Here is a 20,381-nt window from a genome sequence, read left to right as displayed (position 1 = left end):
GTGCTCACCCATACCTCTCTTTATATGCTCAATTCGCACTATGACAGAATGAAGCAGTCTCTTTGTCGTTAACACTAAACAAAATGATTCCATTTAAACCTTAAAAGAAGCAGATGAGGCAAAAATCCTATTATATGGATAAAGTCTGGCAAAACGTGTGACATCTTAAATACTGTTCAGTTACAGCTGAGAATAAATGGCCACCATATTATTTATGAAAGTATTATTTTAAATAGTTCGTATTTACACTTTTTAAAAAGTTTAGACTTAAGAATGTAGATAAACCCTCTACATCATCCCAAAAATGAATGTTTCTATTTTTTAAATTAGAGAGATTCCTCACAGCTACCTCATCATATAGAAAAAAATCCAAGGTATGTTTCCAAGTCACAGAAACTGCTGAACAAAAGATAAATTTTCTGGTGTGGTATGGCTGTTTTATGCCATAATCTGCTCCTAATTTAACTCAGCTGTCTCAGGGAAGATCATTGTAAATTGAAAAGTGATCCTCTGATAGCAGAGAGCTGGGAAAAAAGAGGTACATTTCTATTCCATGCAGATGATTCGGAGAGTGTCTAAAAATGTCATATAAGAGATCCTGAGTAAGTGTATATCCTAGTAAAAATGGACTTCATATGGATCAAAGAAAAAGGAACTGAAAGTAAAAACCATTATAGTTTAAGAGCAGAATAAGCAAACTATATACATACTCTCAAAAGAGGAAGTAATGTCCAAATAAGGCAAATTGAATAACCTATAAACTCTGGCGAGTTTAATGTAAACCATCAATGAGGCAGGCCAAAGGAGAGTCTGAAGAGCAACATGTTAAATGCATAAAAAGAAAAAGATCTTTCAAAATACATCAGAAGAAATGATCAAAGCATAAAAGGAGCATCAAGGAAGGTAGACCATAAAAGCAAAATGGACTATTTATATCTGTGTCCACTAGAGCAGTGTCAGGTAGATTTTATTATTTGCAGATGAACTATCTTAAACTGAATCCAGCACTAGAACATCCAGATATGTAAACCACCACCAAATCGCTAAAAGCAGATGATATTTGACCATTGCGTTCTAGGGGAATGCAATTATGGTGTGGATAAAGAAGTAATTATTGAGCATATTCTACGCTTAACAGCATCCACACAAGAAGTGGAGAAGGCAAGAAATGCAATTCCCCTTTTGGAAACTACACAAGATAGAGTAAGCCTGTATGGGGAAATTGAGAGCACTCTAATCAGTGATAAAATTAGTAGACATTTAGGCAATAGTAATTTGTGTAAGAGTTGTGAATTAATACTTACAGAAAAAGAAAGCCTTACAAATTTATTAGAAGTTTCTGAAGGAAATTACGGAAGAGGAATCAAGTGATATCTGTGTGCAAAGTAATTCTTCCACAATTTAATCCAAATGCTTTGAGGAACCTAGATTATGAGAGAAGGTCCTCTGATAGATTAGCAAACCATCAAAAGAAGGAAACAGACAATAATGCTGTTGAATTTTCACAATGGAGGAATTTTCCAGAGCGTCTCGAAAAGACTTGGGAGACTACCTGTGGATCTAGGCGAATGTATATACTGAAGATGCCAGATTACTAATACTAGTCAGTTCTAAAGCTCATAACACCATTTCTGAGTGGAGAAGAAGGTAAACGAACCAAACACACAATACACAAAATAGGGGTTAGAACAGCTTTAACTGTTTATACACAGCAATGGTGAAAACTGAGAGCTTGGTGTTAATGGTAGAAGAGTAGAGAGCAACAGAAACAAAAACCCCCAACATTAAGCCACTGTTTAATTCACAGTGTGTCCAACACCTGGAGTCCTGCATGCAGTTCTTACTCCATCTCAAAGAAAACTACAAAAGACACAGAGAGGGGCAAGAATCATCAGAGGTAAGAAATTATTTTCATACCAGGAAGAATTACAGAGTCTTGAAAAGCCTTTAAAGCCAGAAATGGGGCAGAGACTACGAGTAAGAAAAGAGCTGCTTTTATTACTCACAAAGCAAGAACTAGGTGGTCCCCAGTAGAGTTATCAATTAATAAGTCTAGAGCAAATAAAAAGCAATGTAATGCCTGAGGAGACTGTGGGACCTGAGTGCCAAAGATGTAAGCTGGTTCAAAGAAAGCTTTGAAAAGTTTATGTCTGTGTAGGTAACCTGGAGGCTTTTACACAAGATGGGTCAGAGACAGCTGTTGAGATCTACCGACTCACCAGGGCAAGGATGGCACTCAAAACTCCTCTGCTCCTGGTTCTCTTCCTTATGCACCCATCACTGGGAGATAAGAGGAAGGTGGGGAAGATAAGGCTGCAGCCTGACCTGGGAAAACTGTTCTTCAGCTCCTAGATGTGGCTGTGATTGCAGATTCCGTGGGGTATGGCCAGGTAGATGCAGGTTACTCAGCACAGCTGAGGTTGATACCCAAACAGTGAAATGCTAAGTCAAGCTTTATGAGTTGATACACAAACATAGCAAGGGACCCTAAATGGTACCCCATGATGCAACCAGTTGCTCTAGTATGTAATATAAAGTATCTAATAAAATGCAATGTGACTGAAACTGCAACTGGCAGCTCTGTAACACTAAGAGTAATAACCAAATGTTACACTTTGTTTTCATTTCCATTTGAGTAAAATCTATACTCAGCTGAATGTGGGCCATAAAGTCAAATTCTGATAAATGTCATTCTCAAGATTTACTGTTTGCTGTAAAAATAGTAAGTACTAGAGTTCTCCCTCCACGCCCTTTTGTTTTTCCATTTTATGAAGGAACATGGACAGCACTGTACTGAAAATTTTCATAGCATGATTTCTGAAATGGATATCTGGCCAAAGCAAAATCGTAATCAGCAGAATCTGTATCTCACATAGGGAATAAGCAGTTATCAACATGCAAAAGTTATGGTAGTTAGAAATGTTTTACAGGGCATGCTTGTTCCTTTAATGGTATCTATATTTAATCTGTGTTAGCATCATCCATGTTTTCTTTCCTATCCACAAACTCTTTTTTCTATATCTGTTTTCTTCCGAAGTCTATAATCAAGTTTCAATTGGATCTTAAAATGCAGAGTTGTGCTTTGGTAAAATAAAATACCAAAATCGTAGCAGCTTTTCACGGTTTTCTTCATTTAGCCTGCCAGAGAAAATAAAATAAAAAAAATAATCAGCACTGTCAGTTAAGAAAAGAAAGAGAGAGAGAAGAAAGAAAGAGAAATACTTAAGATGGGCCTTAGCCAGGAGCATTTTATCCTTTATTCATCAGTGGTAAATGAGTCAGATATGAGTTGGCCAGGAAAAGAGCTGCTTTACCCAAAATCTGAGTTTAAAGTGAGTCATCTCACTCCAAACACCAGTGTATCCTCCAACATAACTGGCAAGAGTTTCCCACAAAGAGACTCTTGTTACTGCTCTCTTTTTCTGGAGGTCTGACCATCCAAAGCTGAAATCAACATGATCTCTACCACCAATTCAGTGAAACAGGGTTAGAGATGCAAGCCGGAATTACCAGCCTGGCTGACAGTGGTGGGAGTTAAGAGAGAGGAAATCATCTCCTAGTATAGTAAAGGAACCCTTTGAGCTTCCCTGTCAGCTATGGGACTTTCTGCTTTGATCCCACTCTACCTGTTACAACCAACCTTTTGAAACACTCAATGCAAAGGCTTCAGAAGGTGGCCCTCTTGTAGAATGGGTGGTGGAGAGGTACGTCTCCAGAGGCCTTATCAAGAAGGCTTGAGAGCCCAGACGACTCCTCACATCACTGCAGCCTTGCCGTTTGCCACAGAACAGGGGTCAAGAAGGAGCGTTGCGTACTTGGTCCTCAATTCCAACAAACATAACGAATGTGAAAAAGCAAAGTTGGACTCATCACTACATTACTGCAGTTAGTATTGGTATGTCTCTACGTGTCTATGAAATGAATGGCATGCTTTTGTGAAATTAAGGAGATTATGCTGTCATGAAAACAGTGTGCAATGTTGAATCAGTCCCTGGATTTATGATCCCGTGCTGGACTTCCATTCATGCTCAGATTTCCCTGCAGTTCAGAGGACTCTCTACATCAGACCTTCAGGGTGATCATTTTTGATTCCGTATACCCTCTTACATTCAGCACGAAGAAAACAAAGAGAACGATGTCCTGAAGCCTCAGAAAACCTAATTACAAATCCTGGCCTAGTGGGACAGCACTTATGCTGTCCTGTTGCTCTCTGATGACAGGCTGGCTTCACATGACTTTGTGGGTTACAAGTGCGGAAACAGACTTAAGAGCACATGGGTACATAGAGGGGGGTTTTTGTGCTGGTGAAAAATCTCTGCAGCGCCAGAGAAGGTATTTCAAGTTAAGCCATTTTTCCAAAGAACAATTATTCTTCCTCCCTGTAAGATTCCAGAACTGACGAACTGTAGTGAATCTGGCAGTCACATGAATTGCTCCTGCGTACATTTCATCACATCCATTTTCTTCCATTTCCCTGAAATTCTGCTTTCAGAATGGGTGGAAACTGTTACCGGTTATCAGTAAGTATTCAATGGTTATCGATTTTTTTCATCTCTAATTGGCAAAAGCCACAACAGCAGTGACTGTATAATTTTCTCAATAATTAAGTGCAGTGGTAGCCAAAGGGTTATGTTGTTCAGATCATGTAGGATTAGCAGTTGCTCTTAATGGCTGTAGTTTCAAGTGAGTGGAGGCACATAACAAATACAATTTTTCATTATTTTGAGAAATGTAAAAATACATAGAATTAATCATACCTTTTTTTTAGACAATTTAAAACTTTACTTTGTTTGACTGCATTAGTTCCAACACTTTAACTAGAATTCTTCATATTTCAGAGCTATGTGTGTACAAGCAGGCACCTTTCTGCTCCTGGCTAGCAGAAGTGTCTTGTAACTGTCACAAATTTGTATGACACACTTTGTATTATTCCTTAGCCGAGCACTGACTAGCATGCTCACAAATCTAAAACATGTCTCCCATTTGCCATGGATTCTTCCCTAGGTTTTTATGGATTTGTTTGCAATAATACTAACACAACAATAACCATAGCATATTAAAAAATAATTACAATTGCAAAGGTAATTATTTAAATACCGTGAACTTTACTAGCTAGCACTTCTCCCTGTGTGTCCCTTTGAGCTCTGTTTGTTAACTCACTGACAGATGAGTGCTTCCACTGTTGTGAGTGACGTTCACTCCCAAACACATCCATAGCTTCTAGCATTATGCTATCCCCCCAGATGCCTATCAGCTCAGTTCTGATTAAATGAGCCAATGCATGAGACAGGAACTGAATCAAACAAGTAGTTGGCACGACATAGGAGCCATGGATCCTTCTGGCTCCACTCCCACCACCGCTGTGCCTACCCACAGCTCCCTCCTTTCTCTCCTGTTACATAGCTCTGCTTCACAGGCCACAGGGAGCTGTTGAGTCTCCTTATAAGGTTTTTTCTCCTTTATTTCTTGCTTTCTATTTTTTCTGTGTGGTGGGAACTGAATGGTTCCTCCGAATTTTGGGTCTTCCTCTATTGGTGAAAGCCAGGAAAGTTTCTCCTTAAAATGAGAAAATAGGGAACTCCAAGAAATTCAGCAGTGTTTTTTTCTGATTCCTAACAACTCTTTGAAGAAATGGTGTTTTGTTGATGATGCAGTATTCAATGGTTATTAATTTTTTTCATCTCTAATTGGCAAAAACCACAACAGCAGTTACTGTATAATTTTATCAACCTGTGAAATTGAAAGCAATCTTCGTTAATGTAAGAAGCAGATGACAAGCTGAAAAAGCAGTGTTCTCTCATTCTTCGCTGGTGTACCTTCATCTTGGTCCTAATCGTGGTCAGGATTGCTCTAAGTTTTATACTGACATTGTTCTATTGCTTCCAGGGAAAGTAACTTTTAGTGCATTTAATAATGATTTAAGACCATCCTTATTAAATTTATCTGACCATGTGTTAAATGGCTTCCTAGAAAATTAAAACTAAACCGGGCTGGAATATCTGCCAATAAGAACACGGTTTATTACACTTGATCATGTTTATTTTCATCATACAGATATTGTACTTTTTATGTAGGTGAGAGCATTACACATGGGGAGAAAACAAGGTTCTTGTACTAGTCATAAACCTTAGCAAAGAATTACATGTGCCAAAAAATTACCTGCCAGCACAGAATATCTTTCCTTCCAGCAGCCAAGGGATAGAACTCAAATCCAGGGATGAAAAATTCCAGGTACCTCAACTAAGAGACAATTTTGAAACAATGCTTAGTCTAGCTGTCTTCTCCATCTCACTTGACTGGAGCGAAAGCCTTATTCGCTACAATAATTGCATACGCTTACCTGCTGCATTCCTGAGGGATGCACTGCTCAACATCCACTGAAAGAGAAGCCATAGCTGATACTGTTTCCGTCTCCTCCCTCTCTCGTTTCTGAGAGTCAACCAGAGCACAATCCACTGGCACAGAGTATGGCTCCACTGACTTCCAGTACTTGCCTAAGGAAAACACACGTAATAATTTATGGGAATTATAGCTAGCATGGTGGCACAAGCATAGTAATCACTTAGTTCAACACTGAGTGGTTGTAATTTAAAATCACTGTGGTGTAAGCAGTACAGTTGAAATTTCAGACTGCTGTGAAGAGGTATATTTCTGAACCTAAGAATGCCAAGTTGGAAAGTGCTTTCATTCCAAGGGCTGCGTCACACCCTTCCCCAGAAGGTAGTAAACTGGAGGAGTAACACAGAGATGAATGAACACGTACTGTCATACAAGCTATTGGCTTTACCTACGCAAGGTGAAGGGAGTTCAGGGAAGGGTTAAATACCTAGAAGGTCTGATACGGCAGACCATGCATGTACAGGGGGTAGGACTAGAAAAGTGAACATTGTGGTACAAAGTGCTCACATAGTACTGTCTTGAAAAGGAAAAACGTCAGAAATGCCAGCTCAGACTGAAGTAGTGCTGCCAGAACAATCAGGTTTGTTAGTCCTGGACGTTCTTTCTCCTCCAACCTCAGGGAGTATGCTAGAACAATAATTTATTTTAAACCTTCATATAAGAATTGGCTGTTGCTGGAAAGCTGCCAGATATCATAAGGAATAGAGCTTTCTAATTTGCTGTGTAAAAACAGAGCAGTGGATTAAAAGCATGAGTATTCTCAGCTTTCTGCCTGCAGCAGAAGACACAGGAAGAAGCTTCTCAAGCAATGCAGCAATAATGGCAGGTGACTCTTCATCAACATATGAAATGGTCTGCTACTGCAGTGCTATTAAGAAGCGGAGGTTGATTAATGGTAAGCAGGTGAACAAATAAGAATTTGCAAATGTATTTCTTACGGTCCAGTAATACACCTAGCAGTCACTAATTGCCAGGTGGATGACACCTGGAAATTAGGAGCTTTGGGAAGGCTTGGAGCTCTGGACCAGATCTTCTTCACTATTTAACAAGAAGCTTCCAGCAGCTGCTGCAGAGGTTGGGTCAGAGTACTTTTCTGGGAATTAGTTGGAGATTTTCAACAGCTGTGAAAGAGAGGGGATCAAGTAGTGGGCTTTTCCGTGGGCTATAAGGAGGATTTTGACAGCTGGGCAGTGGGCTGGGTTGAGGTGCTTATCTGGAGGGTAGCTGGAGGCTTTGACAGCTGGGAGGCCAGGCCAGCAGTGGTGGCTGCCTGTGATGCACAAAGGCTGCTGAAAACTCCCGCTTTGGTAGCACAGCTCTCCACACAGTTTCAGGCTTTTTGAAAGATGAACTTTTCCCTATATTGAGAAAGCAGCTGTCAATAAAGCCTGAAAACGTCTTTATTCAAAAACATCATTGCAAGATGAAAGCCCAAGCCGGTCTGCAAGAACAACCAGCGAGCGTGGCCAGCATGTTTCTTTGAACTCTAACAGTGTGCACCTTTGAGTAGTTAGCACAATCTTTAAATAACGAAGACCTTCTGGGGATAATATGTAAAGTGTATTAAGTATTCTACAAAGTTGAGATTAAGTGTTAGGAGGCTGGCTTTGCTCCAAAAGCATGAACAACACAGCCAAAAAGTTATGTACATAACAGTAGGCTCAATAATTGGAGCCTGGCAAATTTTAAAAAAACAATACAAAAATATTCTCTGTTATTGCTGTGCTTAGAGGCTATATTCTTCATTAAAAAATACACTAAAAACAAACAAAAAGGTATGTGAGCATTTCACAATATTCTCACAGATCATAAGTGCAAAAATCAGTCCTTGCAATATACACCCAATTCAAACTCTATAATTTATGAGCTAAATGTTCTCAAAGTGGGTGGGGTTTTTGTTGCAGAAACAGATGTGCAAGAAAATCAAATCCGCTGGCATGGGAATAATACCCCCTCTTGCCTATAAAAGAAATGAACCCATGTTCACTGCTGGAGTTTTCAAGGGCTCTTATTCATAAAATAAAATATTAGTACCCTGCCACCACAGTGTTGCTCTCCTGCAGCAACAGTAAAACAGCATCAGTGAGGACTGCTGCATTGCATTTGTTCATTCACATGCAGGCTCAAATACCAGCTGCCCCCTGAATCCTGACTTTCTTGTAATGCTAAAAGTCAGCACCAATTCAAGTATACCAGTGCGATCTCTGTGCCCATTTAATTGCCCTTCAATCCCAAGTGATTAATGATTTTCCTTGTTTTCCCTGCATTGAGAATTGTACGAGAGGGACTTCAGCAGTAAAGAGGGAGAACAGAGTCAGACCAGCAAGCAGCTGGCAGCACCTATGCTGAGGTGGAGGGTCTTGGAGAAGGAGAGCGCATGGCAGGATGTTTGTAATTTGCAGGAGGAAATTTTAAAGCAGTCTCAATTAGCAACAGCATCCAGGTAGCAGTGGGTACCTCATGCAAAGAGGGCTTTCTGATGCTTGTGAAAAAGCAGTGGTAGGTTTTTTTCTTTAAAATCAGGTAAGGGACAGAAAAAAACTGTACCTTACAAACACCTGTGACAAACAGAACAACTTTGCAAGCTCCTTTTTATACTGAACAAAATTTATATGTTGTATGCAAAACATTTAGGGCTTGCATGTGTGCTCAATCAAAAGATTTGCAGGCAGTCCTGTGGAATGGAGAGGCAATCACAGCATGCAGCTGCAGAGGAGCTTTGTTAGAAACCTTAGATATACTGTGGATTGACAATTAAACAAGCTCAAAAAGCATCTGCCTCAAACTGCTTGCATCTCTGAAAATGCCATTTCTACTGTGCTATACTGGAATGTGAAATTCTACCAGTCCTGTTACATTCATTGAGAAGAACTTGGTGGAGCTCAGGGGAAAGAATGAAGCATGGTTTCATTCACACAAAACTTGAAGAGAAATCACGGCTTGCAAGAAGAAGCAATGAAACCAAATAAGTCTTCTAGGTATGCTTTGGCTTTCAGCATGAGAATATGCTTAAGACTCCCTCAAAGATTTGTGGCAGCATTGATTATTACCAGGGAATAATAAAAGTGAATATTTCTGTCACTGTTGCTGACATTTGTAATTGCCTTTCACAAATACATTTGGACATGTCGTACCATGGCTAGCTTGAAAAAAACCATTCGGGGGTGGTATGCAAGCTAGTGAACAGGATTGTTTAGAAATAGCATATTATATTGGTGTGGGAACTACTACTTCCAAATGTATTACATTTCCAAAGGAGCTTGGGATCACTTCCATAAATAAAACGTTTATACAAATTCCATTCTAGTTAGAAAAAAGTTGTTTCTTCTCATTGTCTAAGTATTGTATCTTCAATGTTTTGCAGCAAATACAGAGGAGGGACTTTATAATTTTTGTCTAGAATGTTGCTAATATTCATTATCAAAGTTGGATCACAGAAATACAGAATCAATGTACATGCAAGAAATCATCAAAACAAAGTAGGCTTTCTCAGTAACTCTTGAGGTGCTACCCCACAGCCTAATGTTTTTCAGCCTGCATAACTCTCTATGATATTCAACATGTACTTGCTTCTCTTAATTCCATCTAAATCTGCATCCTCCATAAAGCCGCACTAAATTTCCTTAATGCTCCTTTCTGTCACTGAAGCGTATTCCTTTCTAATACGTGGTCTCTCTCCAGGCAAAATTATGCATGCATAACCTTTCAGGTAATAACTCCAAGAAAAGACAGAATATTGTGTATAAACATCAGACCCTGAGCAGCTTGACTTAGGTTTCAGAAAAACAGCCCTCTGGACTGCCATGGCTGTACCAGTTCAGCTCAACCCTAAGCTTGTTCTGAACAAGAAATGTTAAGCCACTCTGCACAGCTCTGAACAATATTTTTAGACACACACTACGTATTTGTTCCTAAATCCATTCCTTCTTTCTAAACTGCTGTCATCTGTGTGTATTTCTAGTAAGACACTACACCTTTCCAGAGCCAGGATTGATAATTTTTTTCTAAATTCACCCTTTTTTTTTCTTGTTTCAGATCCATTTTTGTTAAATATGTGTCTTATTTCAAACAGAATTGTATATTCTTTCTTCACGTCTGTAGCCTGTGTGCGGCTTTCTGTCATTATCATTTGCAAATCTGCAAATTCTTGCATAGTGCATGAATTTTCTTAACTTGCTGATTCCTTCCAGATCATTAAATGGAATTTTAAGGAAGATACTAACTCATGAGCTACCCCAGGACATATCACCTAGCAAAAAATACTGGAGTTTGTCATATAAAGCTGATTCACTTAGTGTATTTCCATGTCTGGGTGACTGATGGATATGAAGGATGAATTATATACCTACAATGAGTTTTAATTGTCACTTTAGAACTAAAATCAGACTGATCATTACTGCATGATCAATGGATAGTGCATGACGTTCCTTTTAAAAACAGCATTTCTTTTATACAGATTAATCCAAATTATTTGTGATTCATCTAACATGAAGCAAAACATTTGATATCCATTTATTAATTTTAAGGAGCCGGCAAACAGTAGCAGTCAGTTCCCACTGTCTTGGTAATTAGAGAGTTTAAGAGAAGTCTGCTCAGTCGGATTCCAACAACTGACAGCAAAGAGAAAATTTTTCGGTGAGGCCAGAGCAAATGCCCTGACTCATCAGTGTAGTAATGGGTGGGGTCAGGGCGCACAAGTGAAGCAATCGAGTACCCTCTGCATCAGAAACAGAATAAAATCATGTATTTGTTAGCATTGTTCCATGGATCGGTGTTCATTTTCAGCTTTTTGACTTTATCTCAAGCTCCTATACATCTCAAAGTGAGTAACTTGTGAAGGACTGCACAAACAGAATCTGAAGAAAGTATTTCTTAGAGCTCTAATTTACCTGTCTGTTCCTGTCCCTCACTGACAAACATCTATTTCATCCAAGCTGCTCTGAAATGGAAAGATTTGGGAATATTCAGGAATCAGAAAGCTCTAAATAATTTCAAAGGGTTACTTTTTCAGGTCTAAATGCAGAGCAGAAACGGATGTCAAAGAAATAAAAATAAAAGCATATGTATATATACACACCAGACTCAGCATGTTTTATACACAAAACATTTGCCTGCTCTTTTCTCTGAAACAACAGTTTAATGTCTATGACATCAATTAATAGCAAAAAATACCCCCAAACCCACCAACCCACCAATCCAAACTGAGAAACATACTTTGAATTTCAGTGGTCTTTTTTAAAGCAGCTATTGCATTCATATTGGGGATTTGGTGCAAAATATCTTCCGGGAGAGGCTCCAGCTGCAAGAATAGAATAGAATAATATAAATTTTCAGTAAGCTACAGGGAAGTAAAACAAACTGAAACAATCTAATCCTCAGGAAAAACTCAGCCCAAGAACTGGTTAACATTTTGCAGTTCTAGAAGCCATGATTTTGTTTTCTGTTTTCCAGCCATGTAATTGAATTCCAAGGGGCTTTTCTATTGGGTGCAAGACTAATCTATGGAGTCTCTGAAGCAGGTGCATGTCTGTGTATTATTCATTAAAAAAATGCTAGTTATTTGTGTAATTTTTGTAGGTTCCTCACAAACCAAATTCCACTGCGTCTGTATATGCAGCTGGGCACTCCAAACAAAACCTTGCTGAAGCCGCATTGGAACCAAAGTGTGCACTCTATTATCTTTATTTTTCTGGTGTTATTACATCCAACCTTATTACACATTAAACACAGATGCTTTTACTCCCTTTGCATTAATTTCAAATAAAGTGGTAGATAAAAAATGGTTACGCAGATCTGCAGTAAGAGTTCTCTCAGTAAGTTTTTTCTAAAGTCAGCTGCATTTTATTTAGTCAGTTTTAACTGCATATTCTTTGAGTAGGGCTGCATTGTAGTAAATTAGTAGAAGTCTGTTACTGCACAGAACGCATACATTATTACATACATACATTGCCCTGCAATGGATAGATACACCAAGCAAACTGTATTCTGAAATTCACCTACATGTGCTTTATGTCCACCTTTCATACATTTTCTCCCAGAGAAAGGGTAAAAGATTGCTTGAGCTAAATGCTTCTTCTTGTACTGTAATAACTATATTGTCCTTGAACTATGCTTAGAGTTCCAGCCAGTTTTTCTGCTTCCCTGCATAGGCTGCTAAGGCTGGTCATGGAGATGTGCTTCCTGCAGAACCAGGAGTAGCAGCCATGTCAAGGTGACAAGGAAGAGCAATATCAACACTAATCTCTTCTCTCTAAAGCTGAGGAAGTTTGACTGCTGTTGAAAGGAGACATCTGTACTGCAGACAAAACTTTCTTAAGCATGCCTCCATCAACTTTAAACCAGGCCAAGTGAAGCCCACCCAAGGAGCTTCCTCTGTGAAGTTCATAGTTCAGTAGCCATCATATATTGTCCTCCTGGTTGTTATCACTGCATTGCTACCCGTCAACTAGATAAAATCAGCTTTGATCCAAATACACAAAGTGGGAAGTAACTGCAGTGTAGATACTCCCTTAGTGGTGCTATTTTAAGCTAGCAAAGCTACAAATCCCAGGACTTCTGGGATTCTACCATTACGATATGCAGTGAATGCCTGTTAGTGACAAAGACATTGCAAATATCACCAGCCTTTTGGAGTCTTGGTAACTAAAGTGAATAGGGCTCTTCATGTCATTATTTCCTTAGAATCCCGTATGTGATTGCAGCTGGAAGATTTCCTTGTGGCTAGAAACAATAGTGCTATATTTTGTTTTTAAATAGCATAAATCACTCCATTCTGCAGCGAGCAAGTGTGTGGAGAAGTGCTGGTAGGACCCGACTGGGTCCCAACTCTACTTGGTTACCGAGGAGGCGAAACTACAAAAGAAGACTCTTGCTATCTAAAAGGTATAATGGATTACAACAGAGAGCAATTAGAATAAAAATGGTATTTACAGGTACGTTTGCAGTTCTTAAATCACATTTACTTCATTATCTTCAAAGTTTACTTTATTTGGTAACTCTTGCAGGTACTTAGGGGAAAATTGCGTGTTTATGAAAATGCCCACCAGCAGATCAAGCTTCAGAGGTTTTAGGACAATAATCCATATAATAATCTTAATAATCCATACCTTGGGTTCCACAGATAAATAACACTTGCTTTTATCAGTTGTTATTTTTGTTTAAAGTAATCTATCATTTAGCCAGGAAGAGGACAAAATCCTGAAGTCCTCTCTGGTTATACTGGGTACAGGAACAGGAGGGGAAGTAAACAGTAGCTTAAAGTTCTATTTTGACAATTTCCTAATTCCTAAGGCTTTGATTAATTCACTCCCCCAAAGTAGGACAAATTAGCTTCAGGCTATAACATTTGCATAATAGTACAAGGTATGGAATTGCCCAAATGCAAGATGTGAGAGCTGTGTCTTGTTTTGCCCTTTGAGTACCTTGAGATTCTTTCAGCAGTCCTCTTGTACTAATTATCAACCTGGGAACAACCGGCATAGAGGTAAATAGGGGAGATTTCCTATTAAAAGATGAGTATTTTTTTGCCTTCTTCACAGCTGGGTTTTTGCAGGAGCTGAAAACAAGTCTGGCTTTTTCATCATATATCAATGACACTTCTTAATTTATCAGGACAGAAATAGTTTTTTTTTAAAGTAGACTGCATTTGAATATCTAGATATATCAGATGAATATTTAGAAATGGCAGATGTGTTTTTAGAAATCAGGATAAGATCACTGATCATTAAAGAAGAAAAAAAGTCCAAACTTCCAACAGTTATCCCAATCATTACTCCATTAGCTCTTCTAACAGATTTGTAGGTGATGTGAGTATAATAGTCATGTTTAATCATTTCTTTAACTCTTTTTTTCCACAAAACTTCAATTTTGTATCCCAAGCTCGGCTTCTGCTCAGAAGCTCTTCCGCCTCCTCACCTGTGGGCATAGCCAGACAGACCTGGGATCCTCTTCCATACGGGGAATTCTTATCAGGGTCCATAAGTAAGATCATTACATCACATACCCTGCTCAGCCCAAAATGCAGTACCATTATAAAAACACTATAGAAATAAAGCCAGTGGTTTATGGCAGCTATTTCTATACACTTTGAAATGAGACCGTCTGCATTTGAAAGAATGATTTCTCTTGGCAGCTATCCACAGGTTGGATAAAACTCTGTAGACCTAAGGGTGTCCCTGGAAAATATTAGCAGTTAGGCCCAACAGTGAATAGAAGAAATTACTCTATACCTGGCATATGTGGCACTATCACCTTCCTTCCTACACTTACTGGCATTTGGATAATGCAGCCTATTAAATCTGGAGACTAACAGAAAGGCAGCTGAAAAGAACACTGGGAATACACTGTCAGGAAAGAAAGCAGAACAGAGAAGAACAGCTCAAGTCTGCAGAAATAACCAAACCACTGGAGAGACAGTTTGTACCAGACACAAAGGGTCACATTTTCAAAGCTTTTACACGTCTGAATTGGGCTTTTGTGCCCAAAGTAGCAGATGAAAGTAGAAACTGTCCACTAATCATTTTCAAATTAGGAAAAACAATGTAAATGGGCAAAAATCACTTGGGCTGCCAAAGTTTGCCAGAGGCATATCAAGAAACGTTTGAAGAAGGAATTAACAATGGAAAAATTCTTGTACCCAGAAAATGATCCAAAATGATCCTTGAGAATGTGGAGAGAATCTGAAACTACAGCAGTCTGTACTGAGCTGGAAATTCTAGCTATATCTCCATTCTCCTTAGCTCTGTCATGTTGTAAAGCACCAAGATCAGCCTCAGTGAAGGTTGTTGCGGAGTACAGTTAGAGATAACTGACACGTAAGGCAATTGCAAGCATAAGGTAGAATCATGGAGAGTCCTGACAGAAGCAGAGGAAGGGAAGAAGGCAGGCAGTCTCCTCGTGGGGTGTGTAGGCTGCAGGAAGAAGAATTACAGTCTTCCTTTCCGGGATACATTGTGTAACAAGCACATCAGCACAAAAACTAGACTTTGTTGCTCTTAGGGTTGCCTGTGATTACAGAGGACTAAATGCAAAGGTGTCACAGGTCCTCTGTGTTCTTATACTAGCAATCTTCCCAAAGTTTCTGCACTTCCTGTTTATATATAGGCACTGTAGGCAGGTACTGTGGTCTGCTGTTACAGTGTGGTCAATTTTCAGTAGAGAATAGGTTCAAAGGCACAAAGGGTCATAAGGACCTACCAGTCCCCCAAAACCAAAGGATGTCTTGGAATTATGTAAATTTGGAATCAGAATATTCTCTGTTTCCTTGGCTAAACCACTTCCTGAATAGCACTGCTCACCTTGGGGACTTTGATGTCACCGTGCTGACTTCTGGCATTTACATTGCTCCAGTTTCCTAGCCCACCTTATTGTCTGTTTCTGGGCCAATTTCTGGACTCTGGATTTATAGCAGTTGACAAGTAGTTTACACTCAGTGTTAATTATTTTCTAGTATTAGACACAGATTAACAATGAGGATGTGAGATTGTGACTAAGTTTACTATGCAATTTAAAACTGATCTCAGGCCATATTCTCTTTTGTGAAGAGAATTTCCATTTTGGAGAGAGAAATGCTTACCTGTTCTATTAAATAAACCTTTTCAACACAGTCCAGTCCCTCTTGGCAGAGCTCACTGCCTAGCTGGCAAGCAGCCCCAGATTCACACTGAATTCCACGAAGGATAAAATGCCAGCTTTTCATCAACAGCAGGAAACCTGCAGAGTACAAGCTTTCCTCTTGAATTACCATCCCCTCCTAAATACCAGCTCAACAGATTGCAAGAAAGATGGACATACTTCACACTCGGCAAGAAAATTGTCCAGTATAAGCTTTCAGTCATGCTTGGGAACTAACCAATCACAATGTTTCATCAAACTCTGCTTCAGACTGAAATTCAAGCCAGAAGAATATTTACTAGAAGATGTTAAATTTAGTCACTTAAAAATGTTTTTGCACTTAGGGCCAAATTCATCCTTGGCCACCACAGTCAATAAAAGCAGACATGCACCCTCTCTGTGCCTTTGTTGCAAGGCTCCACTGGGCAAAGCACGCTGTGGATTGCACTTCTCTCTTTCCTCTGTGCAAAGAGGAGCATGACCCCATCTGTGACTAATTATCACTTGTTATAGACCAGAGCAAACTGCTATACCATGTAGAGCTAAGAGACATAGCCCAATCCTGTAGAGAGATCAGAGGGACCATGATTTTAGACTGACTTCTCTGTCCCATGGAAATATGCCACCTGGCTGCTTGAAAAGAGATGGGATGAAGGAAGAACTAAATCCTTAGTTTTTGATTCAAAGAGTTTTGTGTTCGAAGGAATACTTCCTTACTCTCTCTAACTGCAGAAGGTCCTCCAATTGAATGCAGTCAGGTTGGAAATAAACTGCAGGATTTAGGATACTGAACTCAAGGAAAGCTTATCCCTGAGGGCTTTTTAAATGCTCTTCAAAAAGAGCGCGGAGGAAGGAAAGCTGCACCTATCCTTGCATATATAGAGCAGCCTTACTCACCACCACCTGGCACCAAGAGATCTTTATAGCACCGAAGCCAGGACTGACAAAACAATGTGGAATTTCCATTTCTGTGACAAAGATTTTGGGAAAAAAATCTCAGTATTTAAACCGATTTTCACACACTTCTTGCAATAACATACAAAACTTAACCATTAATGATTTTCTTAACTGAAGTAATATGTATATATATTTATTCTTTAAAAAGAAGTATTTGAAACTATATAACCAATCGGTGAAACACTGTAGAATCATTTAAAGAGTATCACAATAAATGAGAGAATTGAATTTTAAGCACAAGCATATATCATCGTCTCAGAAATGCTTAGGTTTAGAAGCAATGTCTTTTTCTAATTATCTGAATCCATCATTTCCTTTGTTTTGACAGATGCCCTTCTAATGGAAAAAAGTTCTCGATTCACCTTGAGAAAATTCAAGGATATTTTAGAGCAATTGAGACCCATCCTCATTTTTATCTTCCAAAGGATTTCCATGTTTTCATTTTGGATTTTTAGGGAATCCAGCTGCTTAATCTCTTCTCACCTCTTAGGAAGATTTCCTTCCAAGGAGATAACCAACGGTGCTCCTAATTAGCTCTGCAAATGGTCAAATAATGGGTTTTTCACCAAGTGACATGGAAATTTTCTGTTCGTACAAGGAAACGTGGACAAGAAAACTCGAGATCTTGAAATTTTTTTTTAAATAATTTTCTATGTAAACTTTCTAATTAATAGTTTTATCTTTAAAAAACTGATCCTTATCTTTGCCTCTATAATTCCCTTTTTAGTTTTTTCTTAATTTAAGGAAAAATTCACACAACCAGACCATACTGGGCCATTTCAGATACTACAGGGTGTCTTGCCTGATATCCAATTGCTGCTCAGAAAGGGTGTGGATCTCCTCTAAGTTCTGTCTTAGATCTCCCAGTCTTGTGCTGATGTCCTGGATACCCTGTGGTACTAGGCACCTCTGTTTAGGGAATTTGGTCTTAGAAAGAAACAATTAACTATAGAAGTACCTCTAATCAGAGAAAAACAACTGTTATAATCCCATTTGTGTTTCTGTGAAAATCTTAAATTATTGTTCAAAAGTGCTTTGGCAGCGAAGTTCAGAAGTATTGACCACACATAGATGAGCCTAATAGTCGATTTAAATTCTGATCTCTTTCAAGAAAAAGAGACCTTTTACATCTTTTTTTTTTTTTTTTTTTTAGTCTTCAAAATCAACAACTGTATGCAGGAATTTCCTGTGCTCTTTCAAGAAAAAGAGACCTTTTACATCTTTTTTTTTTTTTTTTGTTAGTCTTCAAAATCAACAACTGTATGCAGGAATTTCCTGTGCCGTACTAAAATTACTTAAAGAAGATTATCTTGATAGTCTGTTCCTAGTGGCCCCGCCTGTATTTGTTAAGCGAAGAGCAAGAAGTTATCATCTTGCTAAACAGATCACTGTGCTATGGGCCACATATAAATTAGATAAAAATACAATTATTTTGGATGTCATCCTGTTTTCCTTCTTGGTGTTCAGAGACAAAGTAAGAAAAGAAAGTATTTTGAACTTGTTTGATGTTATCTCTACGTATTAGACCAGGTCTCCATGAAAGCTGAGAGTTGTGCCTAGTTTTTACGATTACTCTTTCTTAAAAATATTATTCTGATGGTAATAGAACATATGAAGCAGTTAATTTCTGCATTGACAAGTCCTGGCCAAAAACAACAAAAGAAAAGAAAAAGTTTTCAAAAAACTGTGCAAAATGTTTATGAATTCTAATCCTCAGCATATGAATAAATACATCTGACAAACTGCAGAGTACCTTACAATGGCCTTTTCCAACCTTTCTAATTTGAGTTCAATTACACGTGTAGTGTTTAAAAACTGAAGTTCATCTTGCCAATGGTTTTAAACTAGTGTTGCACTATATATGATTATTTGTTAAAGTGAAGGGCAGATTGTAAGTTATAATTATCCTATTAATCACCTGTAAAGAATTGCATTCTAGGAAGAATGCACCTTTAAATTACAATGATTGGTTGTTTGAAGAAAAACGTTTTTTTCTGTCTTTGGCAAGAACACACTTGGATTTGGCTGTGCAAGTTCATAAATATTATGCTGAAATCAAGCAATGTATATGCTATGGGACACATGGTGTGGATTGCCATAAAACTATGGATGTCAACAGATGTGCTGATTTCTAACTGCTAACTAGGTATCAGACTTCCTCATTAGTGTCTGCTCCTTGGCAACACCTTCACCTATTCTTTTAAGCAAACAGCAGTTTCTTGTGGTAGTGTTGGAAACAACATCCTCCCTGGAGTATGTTTCCCTTCTTAGCAGCCACAGCACTTTTTCTGTTTGAAATTCTGTTGCACCAGACCATTTAATGCATGTCCCTCAAGACAGTGCTGTGAGTAAGAGCACGTGAGAATAATGCTTATTGCATGAGATGTTTCAAGTTATTAATGATCAGGTTATTTTATAAGTGAATTAAAAATGACTGCACAGTTAGTTATGTTTTCATTCTCAGTTACTGATTTTTTGTCTCTCCTGAAATTTGCTTTGCTATATTTTGCAGATAGAACCACAATTTGTTTAATTTGACGGTATCTATTTACTCTAAAATAAAACGGAAGAATTCCAGTGCACTTGTCCCATTCCATTTTCTCAGAGTAGCTACTTTTTCTCAGATAATGGCTAGACAGAGATAGCAGAAACAGTAAAAATAAAACAAAACAAGACAATTTTCATAAATGGGTAGAACCATCAAATGGCCATAACTGGATAGGAGGACCCAGGCACCTTCACAGAGGAAGACCCATTGCTTCATCAGCACAATACCATTTGCACTAGTCCCACAGGGATGCAAGTTTCAGAGAATGGATTTGGAAGGGCTATGAAAAGCCATGGATGTCATAACATACTACCACAGGGAAGATGACAACACAAAATATCAATGAGAGTGCCCTGTAATGGCAGCTGAACAGGAAGACAATGCTTCAATTCACTAAGATTGTCACATGTCTCAAGCTATATTGTAGCCCATATTTCAGCACCTAATAAAAGGAGGAACACTGAACTGAGCATCTTTTCCAATTACGTGTGTCACCACATTGGAAAACACTCCTTATGGAACTTGTCAAAGGTGATAGTGGATAAAATCCAATGAAAATTCTTTTTTTGTGTGTGGACATACCTGTTTCTTTACATTTCTGAGAATATTTTTGAAAAAGCTATTAATTCATTGCATGTATAGTGAAAAAAATAATAAGCATAAACTATTTTGGTCTATGGGTCATGAAAAGCAACAGTTTAAAAGAACATTTAGAAAATCCTTCTATCCATTAACCATCAGAAGACACATTACTTCACATTATACACATAGGTATGAAGTCTTGAAGTGGAAGGGACCTGGCAGACTAGCTTGCAATTTGACACTCATACATTTGATTGGAATGATTGTATAGCTACCACCACTT

At 38.5% G+C, this 20,381-nt stretch overlaps 1 protein-coding gene across 1 annotated transcript in view; it reads right to left on the bottom strand.

The window, feature by feature from the left end:
- LOC104496443 (histone deacetylase 9-like) overlaps window positions 1–20,381 on the bottom strand; it is a 137,657-nt gene that overhangs the window by 4,616 nt on the left and 112,660 nt on the right. Inside the window, exons 11-12 of the mRNA XM_010139563.1 lie at window positions 11,614–11,698; window positions 6,341–6,494 (exon numbers count right to left, since the gene is read on the bottom strand). Of these exons, the coding sequence (XP_010137865.1) occupies window positions 6,341–6,494; window positions 11,614–11,698 (239 nt within the window). The remainder of the gene's footprint in view (window positions 1–6,340; window positions 6,495–11,613; window positions 11,699–20,381) is intronic.

The sequence above is a fragment of the Buceros rhinoceros genome, unplaced genomic scaffold, assembly GCF_000710305.1.
Source record: "Buceros rhinoceros silvestris isolate BGI_N320 unplaced genomic scaffold, ASM71030v1 scaffold32887, whole genome shotgun sequence".
NCBI classification, from domain to species: Eukaryota; Metazoa; Chordata; class Aves; order Bucerotiformes; family Bucerotidae; genus Buceros; species Buceros rhinoceros.
The sequence above is the reverse complement of the archived record's forward strand: the minus strand, read 5'-3'. Positions and strand labels throughout refer to the sequence as shown.